The sequence below is a fragment of the Mugil cephalus genome, chromosome 1 (assembly GCF_022458985.1).
Source record: "Mugil cephalus isolate CIBA_MC_2020 chromosome 1, CIBA_Mcephalus_1.1, whole genome shotgun sequence".
NCBI classification, from domain to species: domain Eukaryota; kingdom Metazoa; phylum Chordata; class Actinopteri; order Mugiliformes; family Mugilidae; genus Mugil; species Mugil cephalus.
The window spans coordinates 47033830-47049629 of NC_061770.1; the positions used below are offsets into that span (position 1 = coordinate 47033830).

Consider the following 15800-nt stretch of genomic DNA (forward strand, 5'->3'; position numbering starts at 1 on the left):
TTTGTGGTGATGCTCAGTGTGTGGTGTCCACCAAACATAGCATACATACGTTTCAATTTAAGGTAATGACTACTTCTGATTAGGCTCGTGCTAAATAACACACCACAACCTGTAGATGTCTGAACTGGATGACAGTTGTATTCTCAGTCTGCATGAGAAATTTTCAAACCGAGTTTCTAAATAAATGGGAATATTTGCATTCAGGAAGTGTGTTGCTGGGTATGTACACTGATATATCTGGCTGTGGAACTAATACACTGTCGCTGATTGCACTGGTTAAATCCACATGATAATATGTGACTTTAAAATAATAATAAAAAAAGCAAGTGACACTTTTTTCCTCATACAAAATAGGACTCAAAAACTTTATTAGCTGAAAATATAACATTAAAATACTTATACAAGTTACTTTATGCTTAACAGAGATAATTTGGTATCTCTATAAAAAAAAACTAAAAAGCAACATATAACAATTTAAAAACACATAATTGCATAAAAAAAGTGCCCATAATCAGTGGCATTTCCACTTCTGGGTTTTTCAATGATGACGAACCACCTGTTCAAGTTTAAATGATTCTGCTACAGTTCAAAATAAAATACAAGATTTCTATAAATGTCTATCTGCTTCACAGGCTGGTGCATTTAGGACAGTTTTAAAGTTTTCTGTCGATACAACTGATGAAAAAAAAAACAACAAAAAAAACAATAAACGTTTTTTATGATATTGGTTTCTCATAAGCAGATGAGGCGGTGGAAGTCCATCTCATCACCTGTGTTTACTGCCAGCAGACAACAAGTGGCCTCGGGGCATCCCGGGTTTCAAGAACTCCCTGAGAGTGGGAACGAATGTGCCGTGTTTAGTCTTGCAGTAGCGCTTCATGAACAGCTGGGGGAGACAGAGTCAAAGACAAAACACGGGGAGCACAGATAAGTTTTACAGTATTTAAATGAGTAATTTTTATCCATTGTTTAAGCCACCTAAGAATCAATATCAGCTTAAGCGTGTGATTTATTGACAGTATTATCACTGCTTTAATGACAGACAGCCTCTTTAAGCAGCGACTGAAAACATTTTTTCCACACTCTTCAAAGCCACCAGACTCCATTGACAGAAACTGTAATTCTACATTGAAGTTTCTCAAATTCTGCTATGCTGCTTTGGTGTTTTAACATGCTGATTTAGTTGGTACATGGTAAAAAACGAGCTTTTGTCAATGAAGTCTGGTGCCTTGGAGAGGAGCACTGGTTGCTATGTGGGTTTCAGTTTCGTGATGGAAAAGGCTCTGAAGGATAATTAAAGTGGTGACAACATTCTAAATATAACATACACCTAAACAGATGTTTTTTTTTCTGCTTGGTTTCTGTGCTGCTTTTTCAGAAATGGCAGCCATCCGCAGCAGCTAATACACACAGAGTGCAACTCATAAAGTCCCACATCTGACAAACTGAACAATCCCTTTAAAATTTACTGTTGTTTCTAAAGGGCTGTTTATATCTGTTTGTAATGCCCTTCATACATACTCTGCCTTTGAAGTTCTTCGTCGCCTCATCCTCAGAATCTGCTACGTAGTCGTCATCCCCTCCCGTTAGTGCCGTCGTCTCTGAACACAAAAAGTAAACGGAGTTAAATTAAAACCAGCGCAGCACATTTTCCGTTGCTTTAAATCTCTTTTAAACTGTCAGCTTGACGTGACCGGATGGATCACCTGCATTATGCCACTGCTGAGAGGAAGAGGTGCTCACACTGGGTGACACAGGATGGTTTCTGTCAAGCAAAAGCAAAACTGATGAGTGTCAGTAGCTGGTAAATGTAGACACAAACTAATATGCTACTGATCTGCTTTGCAAGATGCATTTATGAATTAAGCTAAATGAAGAAGAGGTTCCTCTTAATAGGACAGTACAGAGTACACATACATATTTACATCTCTATCTCCGAGACAAAAAAAAACAACAAAACAAATGAAACCAGACACATTTAACTAAGACAGATTTGGTTTATTGTAAAGTTGGCATCAGTTCTCTATTATAAGGACACTTTGTGAATTGAATCTGAATACCATCCACACCATCCTATAAACAGAATTTATTTTTTAAGTCCTTGCAACATAAATTCCCATGTCTCTTACTCTTTATCGTCCAAGCCGGGAAGCTCTGCGTCGGGCGTTGGACGGCTGCTCGTTTGCTTATGAGTTGCGGCTTTAACGGGCGACTTCCTCCTCTGGCTCGGCTGTTCCCTATATGCGGATTTTCCTCCTGTGCCACACATGCTTGCACTGACAGAAGCCGCTGACAGGTTTTTGATAATAACTCTGGGCTGGTTCCTCAGACAGGAGGCAACGATGGATCGAATGGAGGGATCTTCAGGTAGTGTTTTGACGCCCACCAGGGTCATGTACGTTGACAGTTCTTCTTTTTTACACTCATTTCTGACAGTTTTTAACCCGCCTCCTTTGCCCTTGTCTACTTTCTGATCACCTTTCCTCTGCCTGCTCCCGGGAAGCCTCATTTTCTGACATCTGGTCGCGCCTACAACGTCTTCTCCCTCGTCATCGGATTCACTGTCTCTTTTGTCGGGGTGCTTGCGTTTCATTCTTGTGCTTCGAACCGACGCGTTCTTCTCTTCCTCGCCATCTTTTCCTTCATCGTCTTTGGGTTTAGTGGATTTCGAGTTCAGCTTTGGGTCCGGTTGCTTATGCGGTGAGTCTTTTAAATTGGCAGGCTCCCCACTCTGCGGTGTCCTTTTGCTGGCAGGGTTCATGACCGGTACATCTGCATTAGATATGAGTCCAATAACAGGTTTAATGAATGGCGTCTTGTCTTGCGGTTGTGCGCCACCCGTTGGGTTATTTGAGGACACTCTTCCAGAGGGAGGCAGAGAAAGTGAAGCCAGGATGGAGTCTCCCATGTTTGGAGGTAGAGATGCTGTAAATATAAAGGACAGGAAGAGGGATAGCTGCAATTATAAGGAATTTGGCCCCAAGGTCTTGCTGACAAAGTGATCACCATCAAGAAGTTAGTCTAACCTGCTGATTCCAGATGGCCTAGACAGGCTTGGTGTTCAAGTAAAATGTCAAGCAGCTGGGGTTGGGTGGCTGCACGCGTACACTCCTCCAGGACGGTGGGGGCTTCACAGAGCCAGGACACAGTCTGAAGGATAATTATTTCATTATTTCAGGTGTCACATATTTTTGCCCCAAATGTTGGACGTGTTCATTCAACTGTACTGAAACACCGATGGTAAGAGAAATAAAACATGGCCGTGACGTGTCAAAATAACTCTCTACCCGAGTCAGGTTGGGAACCGGGAGCAACTGATCCAGTCGAATCAAAAACTCCCACAGCAGCTTCTCCAGCTCCTCGTCAAACTTTGGGCCGTAATCCACGGGAAATACTTCCTGGTAGAAAAGAGAACAACAATTTTACACACCTGCATACATGAGCCGAACAGAGTAAAAGTTATTATGCGTTGGTGATGAGCTCCTCACCTTGAAGAAGTATTCTTTCTCCGACGGTTCTGTTAGCAAGGCGTGAATCACAGAACGGAAGTTTTCTACTGCTCTGACAATTTTGACGTCTGTCCTCTAAATGGACAAAATGGAAAATGTTACACTCTCACTATGCAAAACCCATCTTACATTGAAAGTCGATCAGAACGTCGCTACAACAGCCACAACATAAAAACCATCATCTGGTGAAGTGAATAACGCTGCTGATCTCATTTTGATGTAATCGTCTTCTGGGACCCACCACCACCTGAACATCGTTGCAGACCAAGCACATCCCAACTGGCAACAGCAGCAAACCTGTGGCATGTTTGCTGGATCAGACGATCCTTCTCTCCCTGTGTGCACCAACAAACCCTAGTTACCCATGAACCTGTCTCAGGTTCACTGCTTTGCCTTCCTTCGTTAGTAACTGACAATGGAAGGCCGGTAACAGTCCCCAAAGAGCTGCAGATTTGGAGATGAAGTCCCTTGTCAGTGTCAGTGGATCAAATCTTTCCACTCTGACTCTCCATTTTTCTGCTTCCAACACAACATCTTTGCTGCCCACTGACAGATAATGCATTTCACTGACCTGACCAGTGGGTATGACCATAATGTAATGGACGATCAGTGTGTTTCTGAGTTATAATACATCCACCTTGTGATTCTGACAGATGTAATGTCAAGAAACATCTTAAATATTGTTTTTTGTGTCACAATTTAGGTGTGCAATTTATTGAAACTGAATCTTTAACATAACATGTGAAAATTATTTATGTTTAGGGACAGACAAAAAACCAGAAAACTTGTCTAGTCATGGGCTGTGGGAGGAATCCCAAAGAAAACCCAGACAGGCACACGCGCGGTTTACATCCTCACAACGATACCAAAAAAAACTTTCTGAGCTCCAACTTTACCGCCGTAGTGGCCGACGACGACGAAGGGGAAGCAGGAGCGCGGATCCTCTCCAGATGTGTCTCAATCGCCTTAACATCAGCCTGACTACGGCACAGCTCCAAGATCAGCTGCAAGTAAATTGAAAAATCACACGCTGCCACAGAGATGGAAGAGGAGAATGAAGGAGGGAGGCACCGCGACTTCTCCCCCTGCTGTCACACTCACCCGTCCCCTCAGGCCCAGGGCCAGCTTGCCCTGGTGTCTGGTGGTGAGCAGGCCGGGCACAGACTCACAGGCCGACGTCACAAACTCCTCCACGACCCCGTACTGCATCACATCCCTCTTCTTCAGCACTTTCCAGACAGCTGCAGACACCAGACGCACAGGCGGGGCCAGGAGCTGGAGTGCAGCAAAGGGGAGGTTGGCATCTGTGCGGGGAGACGAAACCAGGCACAGTAATTACTAATCAGCGTGTTGCACCGCTGGCCGAAACCCAAACCACCAACCAAATGCAGCAGTTTCCAATCACCTGTCCAACTAACTGATGGATCTCTCTGCAGAAGCACACGTTTTCTTGTTTGCAACTTGAATCTACTTAAACCTTTTTAGTGCAATAATTAAAACATTCACTTCCAGGCTTATTTTCATGAACACTTACCGGCTTCCTTGGGTTTTCTCGTCGCCATTCCACTGAATCAGTCAGCTATGTTTAGGAGGGCAGCAGACCAAAAGGTAAGAGGACAAAGTTTCAAAACGGATGCGGAAGTAATAACATACGTAGACAAAACTGTTTGTGGATTGTTGTTGAGAATACGTTTCCGGTGAGTTTTGTTTTCTTCAGCGTTGTTTTTTATTATGCTGTTCAACCGCTGTAAACAAACTTAGCACACTACTGTCGTTAAATTCTGCTTCTCATCCTCCCGCCTTCCAGGAGACAACAACAAGCGCAGCAGCCGCTTCTATCCTCCCTCGGCGTGTGGCGAATTGGCGGCGTTTATGAGTTGTGAGTGCAAAACGTCGCCTCAAGCGAGAAACTCCACCCCAGAGGGGTGTCGGAGTGTGTCAAACCAAGCGCACCCCGCATTGTTTCCGGGATGTGACGTAAAGACGTCGCCCGCCAGCTTTCATGGTGCAGCCCTTCAGCAGAAAAAAAATAAAACAATAAAAGTTAACCTGACACAAACATAACGAAATATTTTTAAAACAAAACAAAACAAAACAAAAAAAAACACAGAAGGTACATTTAGTAAATGATACGATTTTGTTACCAATGTTTATCTTTTTTTTTTTCATTTACACCTTCCATTACCTATTATTATTTGTTTTCCAAATGACATGTCCAATTCATATGTAAATTGTGTTGAGGCAGTCAGATGAAGACACACATCACAATATAACAATACAGTTGAAATAAAACTATACACAAACAACAATGAGGGGGCAAAAAATCAGACAGAACTGCTGCGGCAGGTTGTTTCTGATCAAGTTCTTTTATTAATTCTAAGTATATTGCACATTTACAAATGTGTATATATGTAAAAAAATGTAAATAGAAAAAAATAATAAAATAATCATAGCATTTGAACGAGCAGCAAAGATACCGGAGGATGTGATGGGACAGGTCAGTAAGAATAAAAGGTCTTTAATGGTTCCTGTTTTGCATGGCAGAGTTTTCCTTTTTGAGTTTGTTGTTTTAGTTTGAGTTGGAGACTGCCAGTAGTCCTGTTTGGCGTTTTTGTTTTAGGTTATACCTTTCTTTTAATTAATAGGGGAAAGCACAGGGTGCGACGGCCCATTGCTTGGCTGGCCCTGTGTTTCCCTCTTTTGTTCCTCTGGGGTCTCCATCTCGTTTTGGTTCATAACTTTGTGGGTTAACCTTTTTTCCCTTTCTTGCCCAATGCAAATCTTTCAATAAAGTTTCATTTTTGGTAACCATGAAATCCTTGTGTGGCGTCCTTATATGTTGTGGCCTCATTGAGCCTTGTATTACTTTAGTTTTATGAGGCCGTAACAGTTCTCCGTGTTAACAGAATGGATAACAACTGGAGGTAAGCACTTAGCAGGGAAGGATTATTCACAAACTGATAGTGATGAGGTAGAGGTGGGATTATAAAACTGCTATACATTCACCATACCACGATTCTTCAGAAAAATCTGGATAAAGTGATTGAGACAGGTTTGCTCTCTGACAGTCAGAACATACAATACAGTTTGTATGAGCACTAAGACTCTGAGTAGGAATTGGAGTAATATAGATCATCACTTACTCAGATATACATTATTAGAAAAATATACATACCCTCTATTTGTTAAGAAAAGAAATATGTGTGTTTTTATTTGGAAGGCTGTGATTTGTAGTACTACTGAACTGTATTACACTGTATGGATACTTGTTTCTAATATTTTAGTGAGTGGGCTTGACTAAATAACAGAAACACTATAACACTGTGACAGTCACAAAAGTTTAGTGCAGGACTGTTATATTAGGCCGGATTTCTTTTCATCCGTGTACCTAATGACGTCATCTGTGAGTGTATGTGGATCTCCCACAGGAAAGCAAATGACAAGTGTTTTTGAATATCACTGGATGAATGAGCAACTTAAACATTTCACCTCACTGGCCAACCACCATGTCCTCTAACAATACTGTAAAGCCACTGACGGGAGAAGTAAACGACACTGACCATCTTGTGACAATTCAGTGAGTGTTCTGTTGGGAAACGTTTGGACCCGGAATTCGTGTACCTAGGCCAGACCCCATAGAAATGACACTCCTTGAAGGCAACAGTCATCCCCTGGTAGGATGCAGCCTGACACAGACACACAAAAAAGAGTTTAGGAACAACTCCAAGCAAGTACAATAAGAAACGAGCATAGAGCAAATCCATCAACTACACACACGTATATATATAATCAATTGTTAATTATAAGACATGCAACGTTACATTTGAAAGCATTTGATTGCAAAACTTATTTAAGTTGCAGGGAAGAGGTTAAACTAAGTCAGACAATGCATAGTCCTTCCTATGCTTAGGCCAAAAGTGGCCCGTCAGAAGGTCTAATCTGACCTGCAGGATGAATTGGCAAAAAAAAGGTGCAAAAATCACATTGAAGACATTAACTGCAATTTTCCAAGAAAAGTAACTACTTAATGCTCTTCTTTATACTGAAACAAAGGGAAACATTTGGAGTTGTCATTATTTATAGGTTAATATGCTATTGTGTTACTGGTCAAGTCCCTTTGAGGTCAAACCGGGCTAAATGTGGCTCTTGAACTAAAATGAGTTTGAAACCCTCAGTCTACTTCATTAGTAGAGGGAATAAATCAGTAGGAATACATTACTTATGATCCATCACGGAATGTCACTCACAAACAAGTAAACAAATGCTGCATTAGCCACTATGCATAACCGAGGATATTGATTATTAAGGAAAATAAACTAATGCCTGGATTTACCATAACAATAACCCATTAAAGCTGTGTTAAACTGTCAACCTACAGTGTGCTTCTCAACGTATTCCATAGCTGTGTTTGGATAAATCAACCTCCCCTTAATACGTAACCTTGAGTCGAGCTGGAAACGGCATCAGAGATGCTAATGGAGGTGGAGCCAGAGGTTTCCGATACGCCATGGATTCTTATGTTAAACCTCTTCACATTTCTCTTTTAATTCCAACCTGATCTCTCCTAAGTCCAGTGGCAGTGGGGTCATTTGTTGCTGGCTCTTGGCAGCACCGTGGGCTGAGGAGACGTTAGGCCTTGTGTTAGCGTATTTATACTTCTGCGAAGCCCCCGTGTAGCTCCGCCGCCCCACTTCTCTTCATCTTCTTTCAGCACACCCTGCGTCCTGGTCACGCTCACTTTACAAAGACCACCAACTGTGGAGAGAAGAACATAAACAGAGCTGATAAATTACTGACCACAGCCACTATTTTCATCAATGACGCTGTAACTGCAGGTTCACGGGAAACACTGGATCTATACTTCGATACCAATTGTGTTTATTACAAACTGCGGAGCGTGGACCGACTCCGACCCTGTACCGACCTCTGAGCCTCCAGTTTACAGTGTGTATTCTCCAGGAAAGCCTGCAGCTGGTCCACGTCTGAACCTTGCAGCTCGTTGTCTCTCAGGTCCAGCTCTCTCAGATGTGTGGGGTTGGAGCTGACAGCTGAGATCAGATAGTCACAGCTCGTCTTTGATAATCCACAGCACCACAACCTGAATGAAGAATTAAAGCTGTCAGCTTAGAAGACAAAGCTCAGTCTTGAAAGCACTCAGTGTTTCATAGTCTTTAAAAAAAAAATCTAAATTCTAATCATTGTATTTACGTTCTATCATAACACACAATAAAAGCCAAAAGAGGGGGAAATTAAGTGAGGATTTTAGTTATATAATTGTTTTAAATGTTTTAAATCTTTTAAATCCTTAAATTTAAAGACTTTACTGTGAAGATCTTCACTGGGGATCTGCAGCTTAGTATTACATCATCATCAGCATACAAATATAACAAGGTATCTGACCTCAGAGTCTCCAGTTTACAACGTGGACTCTCCAGAAAACCACACAGATGCTTCACTCCTGAATCCTGCAGGCTGTTTTCACTCAGGTCCAGCTCTCTCAGATGGGTGGGGTTGGACTTCAGAGCTGAGGCCAGAAACTCACAGCTGATCTTCGATAAACCACAGTAACTCAATCTGAACAGAGAATAAAATATGTTAATAGGTCCATCAGATGTGTTCAGGTTATAAACATGCAGTTGAACTATCTCTTAATGAACCTTTCAGTAAAATCAGAAGAGCGACTTTGTCTTTGTTGTTGTGAATCATTGTCATGACAGCACAGCCATCACAAAACTACTGACGTGGCCACAGATAAATAACATGGGTTTTGTTGAATATCCCTCCTGTTTTACTTTGAAAGTTTCTTCTCTGGTTTGTGTTTTACATGCTTCCTGTTGCACTCTGAAAATCCCCACGTCTTCTTGATAGTTCCTTAGGCGTTGGTCAATATGCATTCTTGTGAAACATCATTTGGGTCCTTCACAACTGTGCTATACAATACAATACATAATATAATACAAACAACAAAACGTGACAGCCAGTAAACTGACCTCAGAGTCTCCAGTTTACAGTTTGGATTCTGCAGTCCAGCTGACAGCTGCTTCACCCCCGAATCCTGCAGGTTGTTGTCACTCAGGTCCAGCTCTTTCAGATGGGAGGGACTGGACTTCAGAGCTGAGACCACGACTTCACAGTGAATCCCAGAGAGATAACAACCAGAAAGTCTGTCATGACATGGACAAATCAAATGTTATTTTGAGAGAAGGCCCTTCCTACATGCGCTCGGTTTTCTCTTCATATGAGACCATCTCGATTAGGTTGTTTCCTGTCCACTATTTGTTAATGCAGTCACTGGAGAAACAGTACAGAAATAAAACAAATCATTTGACAACATCAGACCAGAACATCATTAAAGATGTTTGCCCAGACTCACCGAGCCTTTCTGCAGTTCCTCACAGCTGATATGAGTCTCTGTCGTCCTTCCATTGATGTATTGTAATTCTTCAAATCCAACTGATCCAGAACCTCCTCTGACATCTGCAGCACGTAGGCCAAAGCTGAGCAGTGGATCTCAGAGAGTCTTGTCTTTGATTTGTTCTCTGACATCAGGAACTCTTGGATCTCCTTGTGTGCTGAGAGGTCATCCAGCTCCATCAGGCAGTGCAAGATGTTGATACTTCTGTCAGGAGAAATGTTGTGCATGCTCAGCCCCTTCAGGTTGTCCACAGCCTTTTTGATGACTGCCGGACTTGTGTAAAATGCCTGCCCAAACAGTCTTACTACGAGGGTCTGGTTGCACTGAGTGATGCCATGAAGGAAACGAACTAATAGGTCCAGGTGGCCATTTTTACTGTGCAAAGATTTCTCTGTGACTCTGACCAGAAATTCATCCAGAGGCGACTGATCACAGTTTTGACCCAGGAAGTCCGCCAGAGCCACCATGTTCCTAGCTTTGTAACAGTGGAGCATGTAGATTGCAGCTAGAAACTCCTGAATGCTCAGATGAACAAAGGAGAACACCTTTTCCTGGTACAGCCCTCTCTCCTCTTTAAAGATCTGTGTGAACACCCTTGAGTACAACGAGGCTGCTCTGATATCGATGCCACACTCCATCAGGTCTGATTCATAGAAGATCAAGTTTCCTTTCAGCAGCTGCTCGAAAGCCAGTTTTCCCAGAGACTCAATCATCTTCGTGTTCTCTGGACTCGATAGTGAATATATCAGAGATTCTCCACCGTACCTGACCATCTTCAGTTTGACCTGAACCATCAGAAAGTGGAGGTATATCGCAGTCAGGGTCTCGGGCGGCTTTCCTCTCATGGGCGGCGGGCGGCTTTCCTCTCTGGTTTTCAACAGATCCTCCAGAACTGTAGCAAAGATCCAGCAGAAGACCGGGATGTGACACATGATGTGGAGGCTTCGTGATGCCTTGATGTGGAAGATGATGCTCCTGGCCTGCTCCTCATCTCTGATTCTCTTCCTGAAGTACTCCTCCGTCTGGAGGTCGGTGAACCCTCTGACCTCTGTGACCCGGTCAACACACTCAGGAGGGATCTGATTGGCTGCTGCCGGCCGTGTGGTTATCCAGAGGCGAGCAGAGGGAAGTAGTTTCCCCCTGATGAGGTTTGTCAGCAGCACGTCCACTGAGGTGGACTCTGTGACATCAGTCAGGATCTCATTGTTGTGGAAGTCCAGAGGAAGTCGACACTCATCCAGACCATCAAAGATGAACACAACCTGGAACTCTTCAAAGCTGCAGATTCCTGCTTCTTTGGTTTCAGTGAAGAAGTAATGGACAAGCTCTACTAGATTGAATGATTTCTCTTTCACCAAATTCAGTTCTCTGAAAGTCAATGGAAATGTGAAGTGGATGTCCTGGTTGGCTTTGTCTTCAGCCCAGTCCAGAGTGAACTTCTGTGTTAAGACCGTTTTCCCGATGCCAGCCACTCCCTTTGTCATCACTGTTCTGATTGGTTCATCTCTTACAGGAGAGCCTTTAAAGAGGTCTTCTTGTCTGATTATTGTTTCTGGTCTGTGCGGTATCCTGGATCCTATTTCAATCTGCCTAACATCGTGCTCATTGTTGACCTGTGCCACTTCCCCCTCAGTGATGTAGAGGTCTGTGTCGATCGGATTCAGAAGAGTTGGGTTTCCTGCTTCAGCGATGCCCTCAAACACACACTGGAATTTCTTCTTCAGGGTAGATTTAAGCTTACGTTGGCAAAAGGCAGGAATAATTTCTGAACAAACACACAAGAAATAAAAGACATTAAGATTCGTTTCTCTAAAGAATAATATTTTAAATCTATATATCTGGTCCATCTCATGAGATGTCTGAAATGTCCCACTTATCCTCTTACGATTCGGCAGATAGTCAGCCAGCTCCTCCTCCTCCATTCTCTTGAGGAAATGCAGTACGATCTTTAGAAAAGCTTCTTGGCTGCTCCTCCTCTGCTCGTCATCCTCACCTCCCGACAACCCCTCATCCTCCCTCCGACACTCTAAGCCTTCTGGGTAATCTGGACTCAGAATCTCCTGCGTCCTCTTCAGCTTGTTCCTCACAAAAGTGATAATGTGATCCTCGAGCAGCTGGAACAGAGTAACATGAATAACAGCATAAGATTGAAGTCAATAGTCAGACAGAGTGGACATCCATTGGTCTACAAAGTGAAGCATGGGTATGACTGTCAACACAACACTCATAAAAGTACTTGTTGTACATGTACAAACCCTAAATATAGAGTCCAGGTGTGTTTGATTCCTCTGGGCAGACCGACCATTGGGAACGTCTGAACTCCCCTCCTCGACTCTGTGGATAAATCAAGTAAAAGATCACATTATGGCTGCCCATGCAGAGACAAAAAGGCAGAATTGTCCGCTATGTGTATACAGCGCTGCTTAATAGTCTTAGAACCCCTCCAGAGTTTTCATGAACAATGTCACCGACCCTTTACACAGCACCATAGTCAGTCAGAAAAGCTCATTCTGTGATAGACTGCTGTCCCTGTCCTGCTGCCATATACTGTATATATGCCTCCCAGCAAGAAGGTTGGGGTTTGGATCCGACAGGGGCTTTTCTGTGTGGAGTTTGCATGTTCTCCCTGTGTCTGTATGGGTTCTCTGACTTCCTCACGCCATCCAAAGACACGCTCGTTAGGTTCACTAGTGATTCTAAATTTTCTATAGGGGTGAATGATTGTTTGTCTCTGTGTTAGCCCTTCAGGACCAGGAGAGTGTGCTGTCCTGAAAGACAACGTTGAGACCAACAGACACAGAAACTAGTTTTGAGTTAAAATAAATGAATGAATTACTTGCAAAACGCAATGACGCTTTATGGAGACAGATGTGGTCAGTACATGTCTGATTTCGATGAGAGGCTAATGGATCCTTTTTATTCTTTGATACGCAATTACACATATTAGGCAATAATGGTTGATTTGTTAATTTGTTTTTACGACTGTACATCCATCTGCTGAATTTATAGGTGATAGTCATCGAAGTTACTGGTGGTATTCCTGCCTGAGTTGAATAGAACCCCGCTATTCAGCGCATGTGACAATTAGTCACGCAACCACCAGAGAAATATGGCCCAACTTTGCCCGAACTGCTTTCCCTGTGAGATGTTGCAACATGTAGTAGTAGTAGTAGTAGTAGTAGTAGTAGATGTAGTGTCTTGTCGGCCTGTATGTATGATAACAGGACTAGAAGTATTTCACAGCTCTGTATGTTTTTATTAAGGTATGGTGGGGTAATGAACACGACTTGAACAAGCCTTCAGACGAAGCTGAATCCTTGGTCGCTTTATATAATTCATGGTTTAAACCTGAAGAGCGGAAGTGTGCGAATAACACCCAGAAAACAGGAAGCCATACTGAGCAAGAGAGCCAGGGATAATAATGAGAAAATAAGGAGAAACTTAGTAGTGCATAGTAATACTCCACTGAGCTTTCATAACACATCATAATGGGCTAAATATGACATCAGTCAAACTTAGATGTGCAATGTCAGGGAAAACAAGGAATTATTCAAGAAAACTATTCTTTGAAGTATAATATTATCACGCGAAGAACATTGTGTATCAAATCAGCGACAGACAAAGTTGTGGGGAAGTGGAGCAACACAGTTAAAAGCGAGCCTGTGTTCACCTACCGGCCACCAAAAACTCTCTGCGTGTCCGCCGCTTCGGCTCACGTTCATCGGCACAAAATGGCGGATACTTTTAGCAGTTTCCTATTTGAAATGTTTCCTACTTTCTATACCGCTACTACACTTTCTGACTCGCCTAGGGTGGACGATAGATTTCTGCTAAAGCTAAGCTGCAGCTGCATCTGATGTTAACGAGGAAGTCTAATGACGTGGAGGTTTTCACGAATAGAGAAGTCAATATGAAAGTGAAAGGAAACAAGGAAACGCCCACAAAGGTCTTTGTAAAATCAAGTATTTTAGTGAAGAAAAAAATAATCTAACAATAATATTTATTTATTGTATATTAATATAATATATACATAGTGTTCACAAAATATTTTTTATCAGTGTGACCTGCTATTTGTTATTATCTAAATGCTGTCCTTCCGTCTGACCACCAGGGGGCAGTAAATACTGATTACTCAGCGTATAAATGACACTACTACATCTGTCATCAGTTCAATAATATCTCTGTAGACATATAGTACACAGCGGAGTTTCACTTTCAGACCAAAGCACTTTACAGTTGCAGTAAATGTGTCATTATGCCACTTTATATATCTGTAGTGTTGGATGTGGATGGTTTATAGCAGCCTAACGGACACTGACCACAGTAAGGACAGTCATCGTGGTGGTTTCTCTATGGTTTTGCATCTGTCTGCGGTTCAGAGTACATACACCTGCTAAGCATATAGATGCAAGGGTCTATTTGGGCTCTAGGCAAAAACTAATAAATAAATGTCCACAATAGACTTGGTCACAAAGAAAACACAGCTGGACACATTAAACTAACTTGATGTCCCCATATGTACACTACAGGCCAAAGCTTTGGAAGCAAGAAAACAGCATGAGTTATATGTTTTTACTGCATGATCAGACCTTGATTTCAATGGTATGCACCATTTTCCAGACCATTGCTGAATAAATGTCAATAAAAGAAAAGTTGCTTGAGTTTAGTCTTTGAGTCTAGAAGATTTGCAAGAGTCACAACAGTGGAAAAGAAAAAAAAATCACAGTTTGCATTATTCACTTGAACTCTTTGGCTTTTGAGAGTCTGCATACAAATATCCCAGCAAATCTCAAGTTCGTTCAAATCTCTGGCAAACTACCACAGAAGTGGCAAGAAAGAAGCAACTGAGTAAAGAAACAACAGTACAGATTTGTTGCAAAACGCCTAATGGTGTCCAACAGAGGAGTTTACTACACCCCGAAATGACTAAAAGAAACTGGAAGTTATGATGATAGAAAAGGGCCTGGAAGGAAGACGGTTACCTCAAAACCAGAGGATAAAGTTCAATTGAACACTGTTTTTGTTGTTGTTGTTTTAAACCAGCATCATGTACTGTACATGTGGGGAAATCATAGTGCTGTGGAAGCAGAACACTGGGGCTACTTACTGTGTTGTTGATCTAATGTCGGTGAAATGGCCATAAATATGTTAGCTGTGGAATGTGTGTGTAATCCTTAAACTGACGCTCAGTGATGCCTTTGACTCTGAGTTGTGTTGGAACGGAAATCGCCTTGATATTTTGGTTCATTCTTCTGTTGTTGGTAAAAGGAAAAGTTACATTGTGAACCCCTGTGTATGGTATTGTGACTATAACCCAATCCATAGTATTAATAGTGATAATTGATGGTCTAAAGCTTCTTGATTTTGCTCTCAAATCGCAACTGGCTGCTACATTTAAATTTACAATTCTCAAAACAATTCGGCAGGGAGAAACCCCCCCAGACCCCACAGGAGGAGGTGATCCTTGCCATACCTTGTCCACAACTGAAATGATGCCACTGTCTCTGACAACTGTGAAAAGACTTCAGAGAAAGGCTGGTCTGAAGGGGTGTGTATCTGAAAAAACAAAAAAACAAAACAGTGCTTCGTCCACAGAACAAGAATAAGAGATATGAGTGTGCAAACGCTCACACTGGACCTGTGATGATTAGAAACAAGTCCTCTGGACTGATGAAAGCAAGTTTGAACTATCTGGTTCAAAACGCAGAGTCTACGTCCGCAGACAAACTGGTGAACGTCTTAACAGACCACGTGTGACACCCACAGTAAAGCAAAGAGGTGGTAGTGCCATGGTATGGGGATGTTTTGCAGGTGATACAGTAGGAGATTTGCATCATGTCGTTCCATGAACAAGACACTGAACACCCATTTGCTCC

The 15800-nt window shown here is 42.4% G+C and overlaps 2 protein-coding genes across 4 annotated transcripts; both read right to left on the bottom strand.

Annotated features, from left to right (window-relative positions):
* Window positions 1-351: 351 nt before the first annotated feature.
* tinf2 (TERF1 (TRF1)-interacting nuclear factor 2) lies at window positions 352-5519 on the bottom strand. The gene is made up of 10 exons (XM_047590472.1): window positions 5044-5519; window positions 4611-4813; window positions 4406-4513; window positions 3489-3584; window positions 3288-3398; window positions 3027-3150; window positions 2130-2925; window positions 1707-1765; window positions 1522-1601; window positions 352-886 (listed from the first exon to the last, which is right to left on the bottom strand). The coding sequence occupies exons 1-10, from the start codon at window positions 5069-5071 to the stop codon at window positions 767-769; spliced, it is 1725 nt and encodes a 574-aa protein (XP_047446428.1). The 5' UTR covers window positions 5072-5519; the 3' UTR covers window positions 352-766.
* Window positions 5520-5856: 337 nt separating this feature from the next.
* On the bottom strand, window positions 5857-13810 carry LOC125011297 (protein NLRC3-like). 3 transcript variants are annotated; one of them, XM_047590451.1, is made up of 8 exons: window positions 13599-13810; window positions 12180-12258; window positions 11810-12038; window positions 9883-11689; window positions 9500-9673; window positions 8910-9083; window positions 8434-8607; window positions 5857-8264 (listed from the first exon to the last, which is right to left on the bottom strand). In XM_047590451.1, the coding sequence occupies exons 3-8, from the start codon at window positions 11844-11846 to the stop codon at window positions 8249-8251; spliced, it is 2382 nt and encodes a 793-aa protein (XP_047446407.1). In that variant the 5' UTR covers window positions 11847-12038; window positions 12180-12258; window positions 13599-13810; the 3' UTR covers window positions 5857-8248. The 3 variants fall into 3 exon arrangements, with proteins under 3 accessions (XP_047446407.1, XP_047446398.1, XP_047446415.1); XM_047590442.1 differs by having other exon boundaries at window positions 5857-8607; XM_047590459.1 differs by lacking the exon at window positions 8910-9083 and having other exon boundaries at window positions 5857-8607.
* Between the last annotated feature and the right edge of the window lie 1990 nt (window positions 13811-15800).